Source organism: Puma concolor, chromosome B1, assembly GCF_028749965.1.
Source record: "Puma concolor isolate L17-30 chromosome B1, mPumCon1.1.hap2, whole genome shotgun sequence".
Taxonomy (NCBI): Eukaryota; Metazoa; Chordata; class Mammalia; order Carnivora; family Felidae; genus Puma; species Puma concolor.
In genome coordinates this window covers 190,171,791-190,190,459 of record NC_141670.1, presented here as the reverse complement: position 1 = coordinate 190,190,459, position 18,669 = coordinate 190,171,791, and the positions used below count along the sequence as shown (strand labels likewise).

General features: G+C 43.2%; 1 protein-coding gene across 2 annotated transcripts in view; it reads right to left on the bottom strand.

The window, feature by feature from the left end:
* Positions 1–18,141, bottom strand: part of KCNIP4 (potassium voltage-gated channel interacting protein 4) — a 1,167,863-nt gene extending 1,149,722 nt beyond the window's left edge. For both annotated transcript variants that reach the window (XM_086705349.1, XM_086705352.1), the window contains exon 1: positions 17,938–18,141. In XM_086705349.1, coding sequence (XP_086561475.1) covers positions 17,938–17,998 — 61 coding nt within the window. In that variant the 5' untranslated portion in view covers positions 17,999–18,141. The remainder of the gene's footprint in view (positions 1–17,937) is intronic.
* Positions 18,142–18,669: the final 528 nt, after the last annotated feature.

Here is an 18,669-nt window from a genome sequence, read left to right as displayed (position 1 = left end):
CTCTGGTGTTTTCAGACCATTGCTCTCCACTCCCCAAGGTCCATGCCCAGTGTCTTCTGTTTGACAGAAGTTAGTCCCTCCAGCAACTACCCTATCCACCCCCTTTCCTTCACAACTCAACTTCGTGCAAGAGTTGCTTGTGTTTCCTCACTCACACCCCAACCCATGGCAGTCTGGCTTCAGCCCCATGAAATCGCTCCAACCTCCTAATCACCAAATCATTTCAGTTCTCATTTTACTTAACCATGCAAAGCACTTAAGATAATTGACCAAGTGCCGGAAAAGTTTCCTTCCCTTGGCATCCACAGTACTACTCTTGGCTGTCATTCCTTTTACCTTCTCACGTGGTCCACCTTTGACCCCTTCACTTGTGCCTTCTCCCTGGTGCAGCCGCTTAACGTTAGTGTGCCTCCTAGGATTCCATTCTGAGCTCTGCTCTCCCCCTAAGTGACCTCCCTTGTTCTCATGGCTCTACCTGAAACGCACTGGCTTCTAAATCTGTACGCTAGTCCCTCCTGAGATCTTGATGCACACCTTCAGCTGCCAGCTAGCTTTTTCCTACATTCCTCACCAGTACCTCACCCTCAGGTCCCAAAGCAGCCGTATCGTCCAGAATTCTCACTGAAGGGTACAGCTAGACATGTGGACCTTTTTTCAAGCACCTCTTTTCCTGCCTCATTCCAGTGCTTAGTGACTTGTCAATGTTAACTGCCATACGTCTCTTAAGCCTAACACCTCCCCTACACTTGTCACACTGCTTTCATTCAGATCTCTCATGCCACATCGTCTGCACTACTTTTCCAAGTACTCTCCTCGACTTCTATGAATTACCTCCATCATTTCCTTCTGAAACACAATTAATTGCCATTCCCTTGCTCAACATCCTTCAATGGCTCCCCACTACCTGCAGATTTTAATTTAAACTCTTCAGTCATATGCGCAGGCATCTGAAACAATCCACCACCATCTACCCTTCCAGACTTACTTGTGGACACATCTCCCCACACTGCCAATATGCAGTCCACATGGACTTTCTCACTGTTCCCTGAATGTGGGTTGAGTTTTCACATAAATCTGAGCCTTGGCACAGGCTGTTTCTACGACCTTGGAATCCTGTTCTCTCTCATCCGCTGAATAAACCTCGACACACTTCAACATCTCATTGAGATGCTATTTTCCTTAAGGGTTCCTTAATTTCTCTTGGCAAGTAGCTATTCCTGCAACTTTTCTTCCCCAGGACTTTGTGCCTCTATTTTAACACTAAAATCACAGTGATCTGAGCGCGACATGCTCCCCTCTCCCAGCGGACAGCAAGCAGGAGACAGGCTTTTGTGATGGCTTATTCATTCAGCAAATATTGGAGAGCTCTGCTATTGGAAGGCTCTGTTCAAGGTATGCGGGATACACAGCGAACAAGACAACATCTATGTTGATGGAGTTTAAATTCCAGAGGACGGGACTGCCATCCATATATTTTAAGGTGCGACTTGGAAAGGTTTGTTTAAAACCTTTTTTTTAATTTTTTTTTTTTTTTTTCAGAGAGCACATGGGGGTAGGGGCAGAGAGAAGGGGACCGAGGATCTCAAGCAGGCCCTGTGCTGACAGCAGCAAACCCGATGCGGGGCTCAAACTCATGACCCGTGAGATCATGACCTGAGCCGAAGTCAGACGCTCAACTGACTGAGCCACCCAGGCACCCCGGAGAGGTTTGTTTCACTCATCAGTAAGGCCATCATGAAATCAGAACGTTAACGCATATTACCACAGTGGCTTTTGTGTGTCATCCTAGCTCATCACCTCAAGCCGAGCTCTTCCTTCACTCCACTGCGATTCCCTAAGTGCCAGGCACTGAAATATGCACAAACTATAGGATCTTTAAATACTTAAGCCTCAGTCTTTTTTGATAAAACTATCCCTTCTCATGAAGGCTGGCAGGAACCTTTCCACAAGAGGGTATGTGATTACGCATCACAGTTAGGTAGACAATGTCGACGCAGGTTCCCCACAAATCAGCAGGAGTCAGACCCACACCGCATGGGTTCACGAAATAGAAGGAACAACAGATGAGCTCTGTGGCTGTGAAGAGAACACCCAGACGTTAGTGCTGCTTGCCTATACTGCATACCTTTTTAAGTTTATGGGGCACTAGCTCACGTATGTCTCATGTACGCATTTGAGTATTTGTATACAGAGACTGGGGTTTCTCTGGAATTGATACATCTATCATGCATGAAACTCAGAATCCAGAACGAGTATGCCAGAGACCAATCAAGACAGAGACTGAAGAATGCAAAGAACTCTAAGTTGTGATGGGAACAGACACAAATGGCCTGGAACAATGAGGAAAGATGAATCGTGAATAACAGCGTGGCAAGCATCATTTAACACTTGGTATTTCTAGAAGTGAACACACAACTATATGGAAGCTAACTGTTGATAAAACTGCACCGTGCACATTGCCACGTGACAGTTATTTGCCATGCACTGCTTTGTTCTAGGCTCTAGAATCTAGTATGTTAGACTTCCCTCTTTACACTGGTCAAAGATGAATAGAAATGCTTGCACAAGAGGTCATGGGGATCCAACCTTTTGAATTTCATATTACTTTGTAGCATGATTATCGAAGAAAGCATTTAAGCTTTACTAATAATTAGGACACACACCTCTAAAGTACATGTGTATAATTTATGATTAGATCGATAAAAATGGAGGTGTACATTCAAAATATTTTACAGATGGGGATACAAGGCAAAACACTTTGGAGACTGCCACATTCTAGACACCAAAAGGCTAGCAAGGAGTTTTAAATAACAGACCAAAGTCATATTTGCGAGGTTAGGCAATGCGGACAAGGAAAGGTAAATGGGAAAAAAAAAAAAAAAAGCACAGAAGAAAATAATTCCAGATCCCACAAAAGCAAGCAGTTCAAAGGCCATGACCAATGGTTTGGTGGTAATTAGCATAACTGCCCTATGCTTTTTGCTGAGTGTAGGGACCACAGCCAGATATGATGTGGCTATTTGGTTAACTTGTTCCCCTGCTTAAAACCTCCAATTACTTCTCATTGCCGTAGGATAAAGTTCAAATCCTTAATAAAAACCTCAAATTCTCAACCATCTGGCCCCGTCTGCCTCTTCAGCACTATCTTTTGCCCTTTTCTATTTTCAGATTTTCTTCAGGTCTTCAAGAATATTCTTGACTCCTGCGTCTGTCTGTCTTTAGGTGTCATTCAGATGTCAGATTAATTTCTACTTTTTGAAGGAGTTATTTTCTGACTCCCAAAACACATTCAATTTTTCCCCATATGTTCCTATAGCATTCTTTGCTCATTGTTCTAATATTCTCAGCATGCTGCTAATGTACTGTTGAAGGTCTTTTCTTCCTTGCTAGCCATCTGTGAGGACAGAGAAGGCACTTGTATCCCCCAAGCACCCAGAACAATGTTTGATTTATAATACATATTCAATAAATGTGTTGACTGGAGTGAAGTTGAGTGAAATGTACCTTGAGACCCAGAGAAAAAGACTTTCTTTGAATTCCCTAAGCGTTTGCTTATGGCATTCCACGATGGCAGAATTATAAGGCTTACCTAATAGTTACAACAAGACAACAATATTTGACCGTTTCATTTGTAAATTTAAAGACATTTCGCCATCCATTGGTCAACAAATATTTGAGCGTCCCTGTGGGTCCTGAAATTGTGCACTGTCTCCTTACTCTGGGTTGGCAGACACCAAACAATTAACGAAAACTGCATTCATTAAGGAACAGTATTAAAAGGATTCACGACTTATTCTGACAGGAAGGAGGATGGCTGGAGTTCACTGCTTGCAGTAATGTTATATATTCTCAGTTGGTTAGTCTCAGCAAGGCTGCCTGTGCCCTGTGTCCACAGACTGGGTTGGATGATGTGGATGCAGGACCAAGCAGTGGCAGAAGGGGAAGGAATGCAGTGAGGCAAGGAGAACGCTCTGAATCAAAATCATGTCTTTGCGATAATATACATCCTTCAATGAAGGCTCCCCTGTGCGCTCGCCGCACTTTCAATCCTCATCTTCCTCAGACCCTTACCTGGAGCCAGCTTGCCTACGTGAGTCACTTCCGCCAGCCCTTCAGCTCAGGCTCAGAGAGGCCCTGCAGGTTACTTTCATCGACGTTCAAACTCCTCAAGTACCAATGGTTCTTTTTCGCAACCCACAAGGTCGGCTATCAAGGCTCCCTCTTCCCATACAGGACCACCAGGACTGGGCACTGGCTTTGGATCTTTACCTTGCATAGGATCTAGAAATCCGCAGGGAGATTTTTCAGGTCATCTGTCCTTTACCCCATTTACCATCTAACTGGATAATAGGCAGAGTTTCTGCTGAGCTGAGCCCAGCCCTCCTAGGACCATATCAGGTCAACCCAGAGTGCCCTGCCCAGGCAGGAGAGAGAAAAGAGTATAGAATACAGGCTGTGTATCAATTAATATCGCCTTGGTAATATCTCCACTATCCTGATCACTAGCTGTGTGACTTTGGGCAAGTTGCTTAACCCCTTTGAGCTTGAATGTACTCATCAATAAAAAGGATTTTTAAAACTATCTGGTATCCGTCTTACCAGGATATCCCTCCAGAACCCCAAATAAGTTGAACTTTTGACCCTACATACAAACACTTTCCTCCCTCCCACTCTCTCTCTCTTTCTCCTTCTTCTTCTGTCTTCTGGATAATGACTTCCTAGCACCAGAAGCAAAGGACTTTATTCAGTCACCAAAGTTTGAGTATACAGCCTGCTTAAGAGTACATGCCTGACTCTGCTTTTCCTTCTCTGATCTCCCACCTAACTTCGTGCCCCCATTCAATCAAAGACGATCAGAGACCAATCAAAGATCAGACAGAACTAAAGATGGTTCAAAGACCATCCAGGATGCCCCAAGAATCTGCGAAACTCATTTTCTTCTCTGTCAACACCTCTACAAAATTGGCCAATCCTACTAAAGTCTGGGCAAATGCAAGATTTCCTCAACTGACGATTCAACCTGAACACTCCCCCTTCCTTAATCTTTCCTGTAGAGCAGGGCAAGACAAATCTTCCTAGGGTGTCACTTTCACTGTGCCATCTTTTGGTGAAGTCTTGAATTCTTGCCTGATGAATCAAATTCACATTTCTGAGACTCTCCCTAATCTCATTTCTCAGCCTCAGAACTTCTCAGACAACCATCTACTCCAGTCAAACTGCTGGCCCCACAAATCCCTTCCTGCCACCTACCAAATGTTCCCTGGCAACCTAAGCCTCACTCGTCATCCAATGCCCAGCTCACAGCACAGCCCCTCTGTAGGGTGTTCCCCAGCAGATCACGCCAGTGTGGCCTCCCCTGCCTCCTGCATCAGAGGACAAGATTACCCCTTCCAGAGAGCAAGTGCTCCATGTTCAAAACCCACTCCTTCCAGAACTTCCCATGTGTTCCTGGTCTCACCACCCTCCTGACTGCCCATCCTCAAGATTAAAATAACTTTTTCTCAAGCTAAAATAATTAAATGAGCCCATATGATCAGGCTCTAACTATTTTTCAGGCACTGCACTGAGCCCTTTATACACATTTGTTCAGTTCATCCCTAGTACAATCTGTCAAATTGGATTCTCTTCATTGATTTACCACTCAGCACACATTTCAGTGAATTTTAATAAGGAAATAGTAAAAACTAAATATATACAAGATATAGATACATATGCAAATATTATAATATATAAGCAATATTCTAGTACAGGAGCCTAGTCCATACATTTTTTTCTTTGAAGGATTATATAAAAGCTATGAATGAAAGTAAAAGAAGGTAAGGGCTAAGGAGATACAGGTGAGCTGTTACATTAGATGAAGTCATCAGAGAAGTAATATTTTAATGGAGATCTGAATAAGTGAAGATGAAAGCCAGTGGAGTAAATGGGGCAAGAATATTCCAGGTACATATAAAGAAACTAAGTTACAGAGAGGCCGTGTGGCTTCCTAAGGTCACACGGGAACAGACACAGCATCTGAATCCTACTTCTGACTCCAGAATCTAATTCTGAGACCCCATTCTTCATCCACCATTTATGTTCTGTAACAGTTCACTCTGTAAACTAGCTGTGGCTTTTTGAAATTCTTGTATTCCCCATTTGTTGGCAAGCACGGACCATCTATGTGCCAGCCACTGACCTCCCTGACATTCTCCTCTCCCATTTCTTCTCCAGCTGGGACACAGTTCCCGGGTTTTACATCCATCTCTCACCCATATTCTTCATGGTACTAATCCTAGACTCTGCCTCCTATCCAGGGTCACATCTTCAATTACCTTTGCTCTCTGCAATGGACTCCCGCACATGAGTCCCAAGCTTAGTTTTCTGGCCAGCTTCTTGGAAGTAGGGCCATGCCTCATTCATCTCTCTATTCCAAATACCCATCATAGCACTAGATGCTCAATAAAAGCACGCTTCTCTGAAATCAATTAAACTTGAACACCACATTTCCAACTGCCTTTGGGACAGTTGGCCTGGATTCTTTCCCAGTTGATATCAATATTTCTAAAAGTGAACATGTTATCTTCCCTCCAAAACCTGTTTTCCTCCTGTGTTCCTTGCTTCTCATCATGGCACCACGAGGTACCCATCCCCATCTATCTCCTTCCCATTTCCTTAAGTTTGTACAACTCTTCCACATTCCCACTTCAAGTTTGTGCAAATGTTTTCTCTTTCCTGTACTAATGCAACAGCCTCCTAATGACATCCTTGTCGATGATGCATCCTACACAGCTATGCAAAATTAATGTGCTTCATTCTGTCGCTCCTCACGAAATTCAACTGGCTCCCCACTGTCTGCATAATCCCATCTCACTCTCATGTTCCAGAACCAGATAGCCCAGTAACTACTGGACATCTCCATTTTGAAGGAGGAAGTCATCCTTAAAGGCGGCCTTAAATTTCATAGTCCCCAAACTGATTTCACTTCCTTTCAATGTTTATTTATTTTTGGGACAGAGAGAGACAGAGCATGAACGGGGGAGGGGCAGAGAGAGAGGGAGACACAGAATCAGAAACAGGCTCCAGGCTCTGAGCCATCAGCCCAGAGCCTGACGCGGGGCTCGAACTCCCGGACCGCGAGATCGTGACCTGGCTGAAGTTGGACGCTTAACCGACTGCGCCACCCAGGCGCCCCCACTTCCTTTCAAACAAAACCTCCCCTGTATCTCTCATCTTGGTAAATATATGCCACCCACCAGCTACCCAACCCAGAAATCTAGCTCTCCCGAGCTCCTCTTTCTCCTCCAATCCCAATTCCCACCTGTCATCAGCTCCTGCTGGTCTTGTCCTCTATTTTACTCACGGATACCTTCCAGTCCTCACTGGATCACACTGCTGCTTTACTATGTTCAAGACGCCTCAGCTGCTATCCCATCTTAGCCAGTATGCTTGACTGCCCTTCCACCCAGTTGTGGCCATTTGTCAACCACTGCAGTTATCTTCCCAACGTGCGACTGAGATCACCCTGTGCTCTTGACTGGAATTTATCAGTAGTCCCCACTGCCTTCATGTCCTGACCCTGCCTCCTTCTCCAGCTTCCATTTCACTGTTCCCTTCTTCTCCCCAGCTTAACTGCAACCCACAGAACTTCTCTCTGTTCCCTGACTGTAGCACATGTTCTCTTAGGACCAGCCTTAGAATGAGAGCTCTCCCCACCCAAAGCATCCATCACTCCACTTGCTGCGTTTCCCTGGAAAACTCATTCTCATCCTTCTGCCCCATCCAGGCTAGGGAACATTCTTTAATCCTTCCCAGCCTGCATGAGTGACTCATATCTGTGTTTCCAAAGCACTCAATACTGGATGCTATCACAGGACTTGCCACATGCTAATTACCATCCTACATGTCAGGCTCTTGGACTCAGCATTCCCCATGGGATGTTTTAATCTCTGTATTCTAGCACTTTGAACAATACTGGACAAATAATAGATGTTAATATATGTTTCTAGTACTCAGAACAATGCTTGACAAATAATAGATGCCCGGTATATGTTTTACAAAAGAATAAATTGCCTCACATTTGGAGAATCCCCTACTGATACAGAGAGTAGTGATATTACCCAGTCTATGGGCTAATGCTATTTTTCTGTGTAATGCTTGTTCTATATTTCAAGTGACTCTGAAACCAATATCACTTAATAACAAATCCTGTGATCATGGAAGGTCTACTCTGTGCTCCTTCAGCTTATTGTTTCATAATAGACAAGGACATGCCAATATCCTCCATCAAGGACATACACTGGGGTCCTGTGAAGGTATTTAGCAAGTGCCTTTGACAATGAGGTAACCTAATATGCTCTACCCAATCATTACACCGTTCAGCTCAAGTAGAATTCTGGGGCAGAGACAGAAGATAGGATTTAAACGCTTAATTCCTGTACCTTCAACAGCTAATATGCCTTCTTATATTCTGAAATATTTACCAGCAGTGTCTCTCCTACAGTAGGTAACTGTTAAACATGTTTTAGATGGATGATTGTTGAATAACATCCTCAAAACTATTTATAAAACTATCAAAACAAATTGCATTAAGACTGAAGTTATAACTGTCACCGCTTGAGATCTGAAATTCAATTCTAATATATTTATGAAAAGCCACAATCTCAGGCTCAGGGATCCAAAAATAAATGTAACTGTGTTTTAAATTGCAATGTGTCTGACAAATTACATCTGTATGTCGTTCAATCTTCCCCAGTTAGTGTTTGTAGTTTCTGCACTGTTGGTACGTATCCTGCGAGCTGAACAATTTTGAAAGTTATTTTAATGACTAATTTTCATTTGGCATCTACATCCACAACTTTAACCAGGAAGGTTTTATAGGGTTCAGCTGCAAATCTGGTACTTAAATCACATCAGAAGGGCCAGTAGTACTTGTCAGCTTTGCAGTTTAGACTTTTTGCCTTCTTAAAAGTATCTAACAATACCTCCATCAAAAACGGAGTTTATTCTATCAAGACATGGCAGAAGTATTCGCTCACTCTGTTTCCCTGTGTACTGCTGTATTCTGCAGGGTCCATCTTTCTTTTGCCGTGTTTCTCAATACCTGGTTCTGAATGCTCAGGATTTCATACTTGTTCCCCAAGGTTCCCTCCTCACCACCTTCAAATTAATGTAAGGCACCTGTGTTTCGGAGCCTGCACTAACCCTCTGATCACAGCTTCGGCAGGAAACAATGATGAAACTGGACCTTGAGAGGAGAGGGAACGGGGAACAGATTGCAATAATACTGTGCATCTCAGTGGGGAGAGATGTGGTTTCCAATTAAAGGGAGTTTGGGGAAATAGAGCATGGAAAGAGTGATTAAAGAATCGCTGGACAAAATGGAAGAAAGGTCTAGCAGATCAGACTTTCACAAGTACTCACAATATTAGGTCAGGTACAATATGCTTATGATAAATGATTGATGTTACAGAATTACATTTAAAAATTAGAGTGACAGTCTCCTTGATTTTAAAAATTTGACACTAATTTGAAATGCCTCTGCCGTTACCAGGACATTATTTAAACTGGCAATCAGAGAGCTGGAAATTTTCAATTCCTTTATGACCATCTTTAAACAGAAGTTATTACTCATTTTGTACTCACCAAGCTTCAAAATCATATTTGTATTATAACAAAAAGTACACTTCTTCATAGAATCCCAACATCACACCTTTTAAAAACCTTTAAAATGGCTTAGGTATCATGTCTTTAAGTGGTTGACAAATAAACCCATATTACAGATGGAAAACAGAAGACAGGAAGAAGCCGGGCAACAGAATGAATACAGAATTTTGAGCCCCATTCTTTTAATAGCTTTATTCTGTAAGACCTCAGAGAAAGAAAGGTCAAGCTCAAAATCACTGTTTGCCTTCACTGTATCCACATGAAAGGAATGGCATCTATGCCAACTGGATGGAATCTTGCTTTTCAACACCCAAATCTCACTTCATCCTTACTTCTGTTATAGCATTGAACATTTTAAAATACACATGTTTAGTCATTTCTTTTCTCCCTTACTCAGCTATACACACCTGGTACCTACTCCGTAAATATCTCTTGAATAAACAGTAACCTTTCTGAAGGCCAACTCCACATCTCATTAATCCCTGCACCAAGAAGCTTCTTTGTAAATATTTGCTGAATTAAACTCATGTCATCATTACAGAATCCATTCCTGTAGTCTAGGAGTGGAAATGATTACCAGCATTTCATAAATGGAGAAAGAGGAACAATGACATTATACTCAATGGCTATTTTACATGCTCTTACCTTTCCAAATTAAATTAAAATTTTTCTCAATTAAGCCACCCTCCAAGTTAAATTTGTTCTTGGGACTGGCTTTGCAGGGTTATTTCTGAAGTGTCTGTTAGTTCTATATTATTTTGTTTTGTGTCAAATTCTCTGCAAAAGCAACAAGTCCTGAGAACCCTCTTCCACTGGGATGAGATGCTGGGTACAAGAGTTTACTTCCACCTTAAGCATGAACACAAAAGAAGATACTTTTTTCATGAAACACTTCTCTTGGAGCATGTACCATATACAAAACATGGATAAATGGTCTGGCAAGACCATTTTTTTGTAAGTAGTTTCTTATGGTAGTCTAATGGAACAAAGTACAAAAAGTTACAACTGAAAATAAAGCCCCTGGCAGAATACCCATTCTGGGAAGTCGATCAGTTTAATAGTTACATGTGTTCTTTTCACCCAATTTTATTATGAAACTCATGAAGGCGTTTGGAAGTCCTATGTTCTCTTATTAAAAAATAATAAGCATATTGGGGGGACATTCCTGGGGACACCTCAGCATTGTAATACAATGCACAGACAATATCATGATGAAGATGTGAGAGGGGGTGCATAGTCATAAATATTGTGGTATTACTATATCATTCAAAACTGATTCTGATTCCCATTTGGGCTGCAGATAATGTCATTTTTAAATATACTAGCTTTGCTCAAAAGATCCTTTAAAATATTAACTGTTGATGTCTAAAGATGAAAGTCTATTTTTCCTCCAAAACCTTTTTAAAGACCTATAAAAAAATGCCAGTTCTAATTCCCTAAAGACTTTTCATTCACTATTCATGAGAAGATTCTGCCTGAGTACATGAAGGGACCTTTCCCTAAGCCAATCCAAATTTCAGGAAACCAAAAAGTTACAGACTGTTGTTGCAAAATGGGTTGACTACTTGTTTTTACCTAAATAAGTAATTGGGGAAGAGAAGTTTCTAAAAGGTCAATAATATATCCAAAGGGTATTTAAATATATCCAAAAGGGCATTTCCAATGGGAGAGCCATTCAGCCACACTGGCTGTGTTTGTTCAGAAGGAAAAAATCAGCCCATAACATGAGCATGAAGGCCAATTGCTCAATACGGCAAATTCTGTACTTGTATCTCTGTTCAAATTATTCCTTCGATTGGCAGAGCATGTGGAGAACTTCTGTGATTAAACAGTGTGTGCCTCTTTTTTCAGAATTCCTAATGCCATGTGCATATACACACATCTAGAGCTGCCCACAGTGCACTGACTGAACAAAGAGAGGGAGACATCCACAGAGGGGAGAGGAAAAGAGCTGAACCCCGTCTCTTTTCAGCCCTGCCATGGGATGCACTACCAGTGCAGCCTGATTCTCTCTGTGAAATCTGATATGAAAGAAAATGCACCTGAGGAAATGGACACGTAGACATTGAATGATATTTCTGTTTTTGTTTTTTTTTTTATTTTTATAGCACAGTCACTGCTATAATGAAAAGATTCACCACCTGATGAGGATGATAGCCAAGAGGATAATAATGTTGGTAGATGTGGTGGTATAGCCATTCAGGCTCTGGGGCCTGGAACCTTTAGGAAGGGCCGCTCTCCGGAGCATGAACTCAGACGATAGACCGTTACAATCATGATTCAAAGGGAATACTTAATTCACGATCTTAGCTCTTACTTGTAGGGGAACCAAAGAAGTGATAACTACTCACTGGGGGCCCCTCGGACTACTGATCCTAGAGGTGGTAGGCCTGGAAGGTATAAAGGATAAAAGAGAGTCACGGCAACAACATCCAAACACAACACTGACTATTGCTCTAAATACACAGAAAACACTGTGTATTTATTAAGCCCTTCTTTGGAAACACAAACTCTCATAGCAATGCATTATGGATGCAAGAGCATGCACAGTGCAGACAGGTACTATTTTGGTGCCCTATAACTATCTGTAGAGACCTGGCCCAATGAATGGAGAAGACAGACAACCCAAAAAGAATGTCACTTCCAGTAGACAGCTTAGCAAGCAATCGATAATTTGGGGTCTTTACTGGATCTATCACCGGGCAACACAGTTTAAATCCAGTAACTGTGCCTTAAGCAACTTTTGTGAATAGCTGTGCCAGTACTTACTAGGTGCACAAAAATGGGTAGTTCTTGTATGATATTCACCATCAAGGGTTTACCATATAATAGCTGCAAATGAGACATATATGCATAGTTTATTCTGTCTTGTCATTCAGATATAGGTCAAAATAAAGGAAAAATGACCTAGGAAAATTCAAAGCAGAATTCTTTGAGGAAGAGGCAGGGAGAAATTCAGTAAGGCTGCACAAGGAAGACACTGCATTTGCAATGTGTCTTGAAGGATGCGTTTAGTGTTAAACATATAACAATTTCAGTGGGCAATGTTCAGGCAGAAAGTTCATTCTAAACAGTAGGTACAACTTGAGATATGTGTGGGGACTAGTGATTAGTCCAGTTTAGCAGGTCAAGGTAGAGTCATGGAAGACAGTGTTGGGATGGAAGACTGTCAACATACTGGGGGAGCCGGGACTACTAAGCTAGAAAAAGTATTTTTAGTTCTATAAGTCATGGGAAGACATTAAAAGATTTTGCACGGGTGAATGATCTGACTCAAGTCAGTTTTTAGTGAATGTGGTTGGTTTCGAGTGGGGAGGCACTTAGCACAAATAGGTGGCAACCATGATAGTCTGGGAAATGATAAACACATAACCTTGCGTGTGTGATGGGAACTGGAGAGGGGGCTAGACATAAAGCTAGAAAAGCATCAGTAGGGCTTGGTGACTGATTCCACATGGAAAGGAGGGGGAAGAAATGATTAAGTACCATAGACAATTCAATGCTTTGGTTTTTTTTATAAACTGTAGGCTTCAAAAAATGATGCTACCGTTAACAAAATTTTGAAAATCAACTGTTCTTTGAAGAGACAATAGGTCTTTTCTAACATACTGACTTTGAGGTGCTGGTGAAATTTGCTAATAGCTCTGACCAGCAGAGCGTGGAAATGAACTGGAAAGGGATCAGGCCAGAACCACAGATTAAGGAGACTTCGGTATCAGAGATGCACCAAAACCACAGTTTGTATCAGCAGAGAATGTAGACAGAGAAGATAGCTGAGACAGAAGTGTGTGAAAAGTTGCATAAAATGTACAAAGAAGGAAAAGGGGTCAGAAAAAGAGATCTGAGAGGAGTAGGAGGAACCAGAATAACACAGTCACCAAATCCAAGGGAGACTTCATTCAACAAATATCTGTTGTTGAGCAAATCTAACACGTCAGGCTTTGTGCTAGATTCTGGGGATACACAGTGGGCAGAACACAACAGCTCTGCTCTCACGAAGTTCATGGTTTTTTAAGGAGTGTTGATAAATAGCATGAAGCATCACTGTGAGTTTGGAGTGATGTAAATTAAGACCATCAGGACCTTTAACCAAATGAACAGTTGTCTTTTTTTTTTTTTTTTAATACAGAAGTGATTCAACACCCAAGGGTGAATAAATTTGTAGTGACAGGTGTACTTATATAACCTTAAAACACTTTTAAGGATGGTAAGGACCCACTGAACAAAATGTACACATTCTCCCATCCTTATTCCTTCCCTCCCTCCTCTCTCTCTCTCTGTCTCTCCCCCCCCCCCCCCCACACTTTAGTCTGCTTGGAATAAGAAGGGAGGCTATTAAGTAAACAAGCACACTCTGCTATGAAATATTGAAAAGCAATATTATCCACATGTTCTAGAAAACCAGTGAGGAAAAGGAAAACAAATAAAAGGACTAAAAAAAAAAGAGAAAGAAGGACCATATACTTTAAGCCCAGAAATATATCTTCAAAAAAGATTCAACCACTATGTAGTCTACAATTCTGCAGAAATCGTGCACACACATTTTATATTAAATGGCTCATTAATTTCCAAACCACCCATAGCCTTATTTTATGAAACTTTGCATAGGCATTGGTCAGAAAAAAAAAAAAGCGCAGTAAAGGGAGGGGGTGAGGGTGTTGAATTTTAACACTCCATCATGTCATTTGCTTAGTACCTTCTGAGTTTTAACGACATGAAGAAAACAGGATAATGCCTATGTAATGAAGAGCTTTTCTTGGGCTACTCAGAATCCACAGACTTTTCACTAGTAACTGTGTGGAATCACTAATCTGGATTTGCCTTATGCTTAATAACACACAACTTAAGCCGAAGCCATCATACAACCATTAAACAGCAATACAAAATCACAGGGATTTTTCACTCCAGTATTGCTGGTTTGCAAACTCAGGACCTTCCTGGGTGAAATCTGAAGCTGGTCCCCATACATGGAGGACAGGGAAGAAAGAGGCGGACGATTCCAGATTGGAAGGTAGCAGATGCAATAAACAAGGGAATTTACATATGAGGTTTGCCTTGAGGGCTGCAAGACAAGTAGATCTCCACCCCTGCCCGCTAGAAACTTAAAAGTTGATAGAGAAGCCCTGCCAGGGCTCATTCATGTACACCATCCAGATGGCCTCAACAACACCTTTCTCACTCAAGGCTATGTCCTTGTAAACAGCTCCTGCTACAGGAAAGGCAGGCAGAACACACATTCTAAGGGCAGGGAGGGAGTAAGGAGCCTTCAACTGCCCAGGTCCAGCTGGTGGATCAAACAAGTAGTCACAGTCACGTCCTCTGGATGACCTCTTCCAACAACAATTGAAACGTACATGCATATCCCTCCCCACTTTTAGCTGTAGACGCCTTCACACAACATATGCCATCCCTAAGTTAGACGGCACAAATTGAGGACACCGATGAAAAATCTTACAGTTTTTTTTTTTTTTAACTCTGACCTTATCTCTGATTCTCTTTCAAATATACTATTGAATTATCATCTCCATCTGTGTCTCCACTGGTAGCAGGATTATGTTTGATTTCATAGCCAGGGAGCTAAATAATAATAGTCAATTTCATGAAAACTATATTCTGGGCAGGCTTTTGATTTAACATGGAAGCTGATGAGAGGCAGGCTAAAAGTGAGCACTACAGTTTGTAAGAAACCTTTTCTACTTGTATGTACTTATTTACAAAGAGTCCATTTTCTGTCCTCTGTAGCATGAACAGTGTTTTAACCACAGGAACTCAGAAGTGGTCATCAGCATATTAAATGCATTACCTGCTGAAAGAGAGCAGGGAATAAACTTTTTTAGCTACAGGACTATAAAGTTTTAACAGCCCAGTTCAACCCTGCTCCCATCCTTCCTACATTTCCTCTCATGTGGTTTTCTCCTTTGTCTCTCAGCAAAACTGGTTTTCATAGTATTCTGGCCTTTGAGTCAGGTCATAAAATACACACATGCCCTCGTGCGTGCAACACACACACACACACACACACACACACGCTCTTCTCTAATTCCTCATTTCCCTCTCATCTTCATACATTTCTATCAGTCTAATCCTCCAGTTAAAATGTCCAAATTCTGATTAAATCATTTTATGAACCTCTGTCCAAGAGGCATACATTCAAGGGAAAACCATCATGGTCACCTCAGAAGTTATGCAAATGTCTCACTTATTTGAAAGGAAACAAGAGATCACAATCTATTGTTTTAAAAAGAATGGAAGGCAGAGTCCAAACCTTTACAAATGACAATCTTTTCTCATCCCAGGATTATTAAAGAGCATCCTATGTCTGAGCTTCAGCATCTATTTGGTAGAAATAATCGAGACTCCACATTCAGTGGATCATTCTCAAATATTAACCTTGAAACAGTAACAACAAGCACAGAAGGATGTGTCACAGTCTTTATTCTCCTCCTACGACAATTAACTAAAAACGTGTGAACACAATTCAAGAAACAGGTGTCAAATCCATTCAAGCCAGAAAACTCTTCACTTTTGGTCTCACCTTAACCAAGATATAAACCAGCATCTTCCTATTCTCCAAGTGAACAATGAACACATGCTGATTTTAAAGATAGTACTAAGTTTTTTTTAATGTATCATACTCCCCAGATGTGACTTCATCTTTTTTTTTTTTCCATTTTATCTAACACACAGAGATTATGGCCACCTGTGGCACTGTGAATAGACTGGACACGCTCATTCAATCCTCATCCGGCCAATTAAAGATTAGGTCCAGTCAAAAAGCTGTTATCACTGAGGAGCCGAATAATGTAAGCCACCCAGTTTCCCACACTTTCTCTTCCTGATCTATCTTCAAGTCCCCACCACTGTGTTATGCATGAGTACAGTTCCTAAAAGGACAGCTAACTCTCTACCCTCTTCTTAGGTCTCTGCAAAGACAGGGACCCTATAAACTTAACAATTTACTCAGCCCTTTCCACTTAAAATGCCATTCTGGAAAACCAATTTCTTAACGATTATCAGTATCCCTCATAAAATGTATCCTAAACATTCTTGGTTCATAATCGGTGAACTCTTGCCATAAGTGAAACAGGAACTAAACAACAGGACAGGTCAAAGTTGGGAGTTTAAAAGGTAACGGTCATATTTTTTTTTCCAGCCTATAAACGACCAAGACTTTTTCTCTTTGAAATTTCACGCTCAAGTAAGACTAGTGTCCTCCCAGTTACAATGACCTTAACTACCAGAGGGGAGGCAAGAGAGGCAAAATGTCCATTTCTCAGTGTCCAAATTGGAGTGACAGACTCAAGTTGTCCAAAGTGATTCTATTTGCCTGGATATAAACGGGTAGAATGTGGATCTCTTCCCTTGCAACCTCAAACCCAAATTTTTCATCCTCTAAATCCAAACTGTGCCATAGCCTTATGTGCGACCCCTCATCTTCTATCATCTGGGAAATAGCCAGCTCTTTATTAGTCTCTGCTTCCTGCAGCCACCTTCATTCTATTTTTGGCTCCTCTAAAAACTGTAGACATCGAAGCCACCTAAAAACAAACCGATTCAACCAAAGGTGCTTGGGATGGGAGATGTCTCATCCCCTGCTTCACAATGGATCCCACTAAACTCCTTTCCTGGCTTTCGCAGAACACACGATACTCTGAAAGCAAACACCTTGCACAAGAGTGCCCGGTACCTTTCCAAGGCTGTACCGTATATCAATTATTTCCAGGTGTCACTGAAGACCATTTTCTCTGAACACACTAAACTGAGGCTGGCAATAAAACAAGGCGCACGCTCCTCCTGAAGAATCTGACCCGAGAAACATTCCGCCTGTATGTTACCAGCGAACAAAAATACAGAGTTTTAATGAGGAAATGTTAGGGAGCATTTAGGAAAAGTGGAGGGAGAGGATCAATACTGTTTCAGCTCTGTTATCCCCAGGTGTTAGGGGAAGGAAGTGTGTGTGGTCTGCAGTCATCTGGCAGATGCATAAACAACATCGGAAATTTTCAGAGAAGGCAAAAGTAGGCACAGGATCGCAGGGGACCCCGCCACCGGCGAGTTTCACACGCACTTCAAACAGCTCTTCTTCCCGACCTGGACCTCGCGTGCACCCCCTCTCCTTGGCACCCCCATTCCCGCCGCTCCCACCCCCCCCCCTTCCCAGTCCCGCCTGCGTGGCTGTCTCTCATGCAGCAAAGGCAACAAGCGTCCCCAGCCCAGGAAGGGGTCCCCGTCTCAGCTTGCGAGGGAAGGAGGGGAAGAGGGGCGCCCGCTCGCATGCTCAATGCATCCTACCGCCTGTGGAGCTCGCCTCCTCCAGCTGAGCCGAGATGCTTTCCACCCTCCTCACATTCATCTTCGGGGACGCAGGGTGCAGGAGCGGGACTCGAGAGTCGGCGGCCCAGGGACGTGTGTCGACGGGTCTGCCACCGGAGCGCACTCGCCGCTCGGCCCGGGGCTTCCGCGGCGCTGGGAGCGCGAGGCGGCGGCGGCGGCGGGCAGGGCGCGCGGAGCGGGCTGCAGGTGCGGCGGAGGCCGGCGGGGGGCGCCGGGGGCGCTGCGCGGCGCTGGGCGGCGGGGGCGCGCGGGCAGCCTGGGAGCGGGCGCCGTTCACCGCGAGCCAGAGAGCGAGGCGCCCCCTCCCCTCGCGCGCTCCGGCGCCGCCCCTGACACCTGCTGCCCAGTCAGCTTGGGGGGGGGGGGGGGAAGGGGAGGGGGGGTGCTGGCGCGGTGGCTCCAGCGACGGAGCAGCCAGACCTGAGACTAGAGGGGATAACGGATTAGGAGAGGCGCCTCCGGGACCCCTTTTTGCTGCGCGCGGCGCCTAGCGAAGAACGCGCAGGTGGATTCTCGGAGGGTTCAACTCCGACAGCTAGGCTGGAGATGGGGCACAAAGTTAGGCCGAGTGCGAAGGACACCAGCAGGGAGGCGCAAGGAGATGCCCTTCTCCAGAACCGGGCAGAGCGCCAGGAACTCCTAGAACTCCTAGACAGGAAACTTTCCCAGTTGAAGCTAGAACCAGTCATG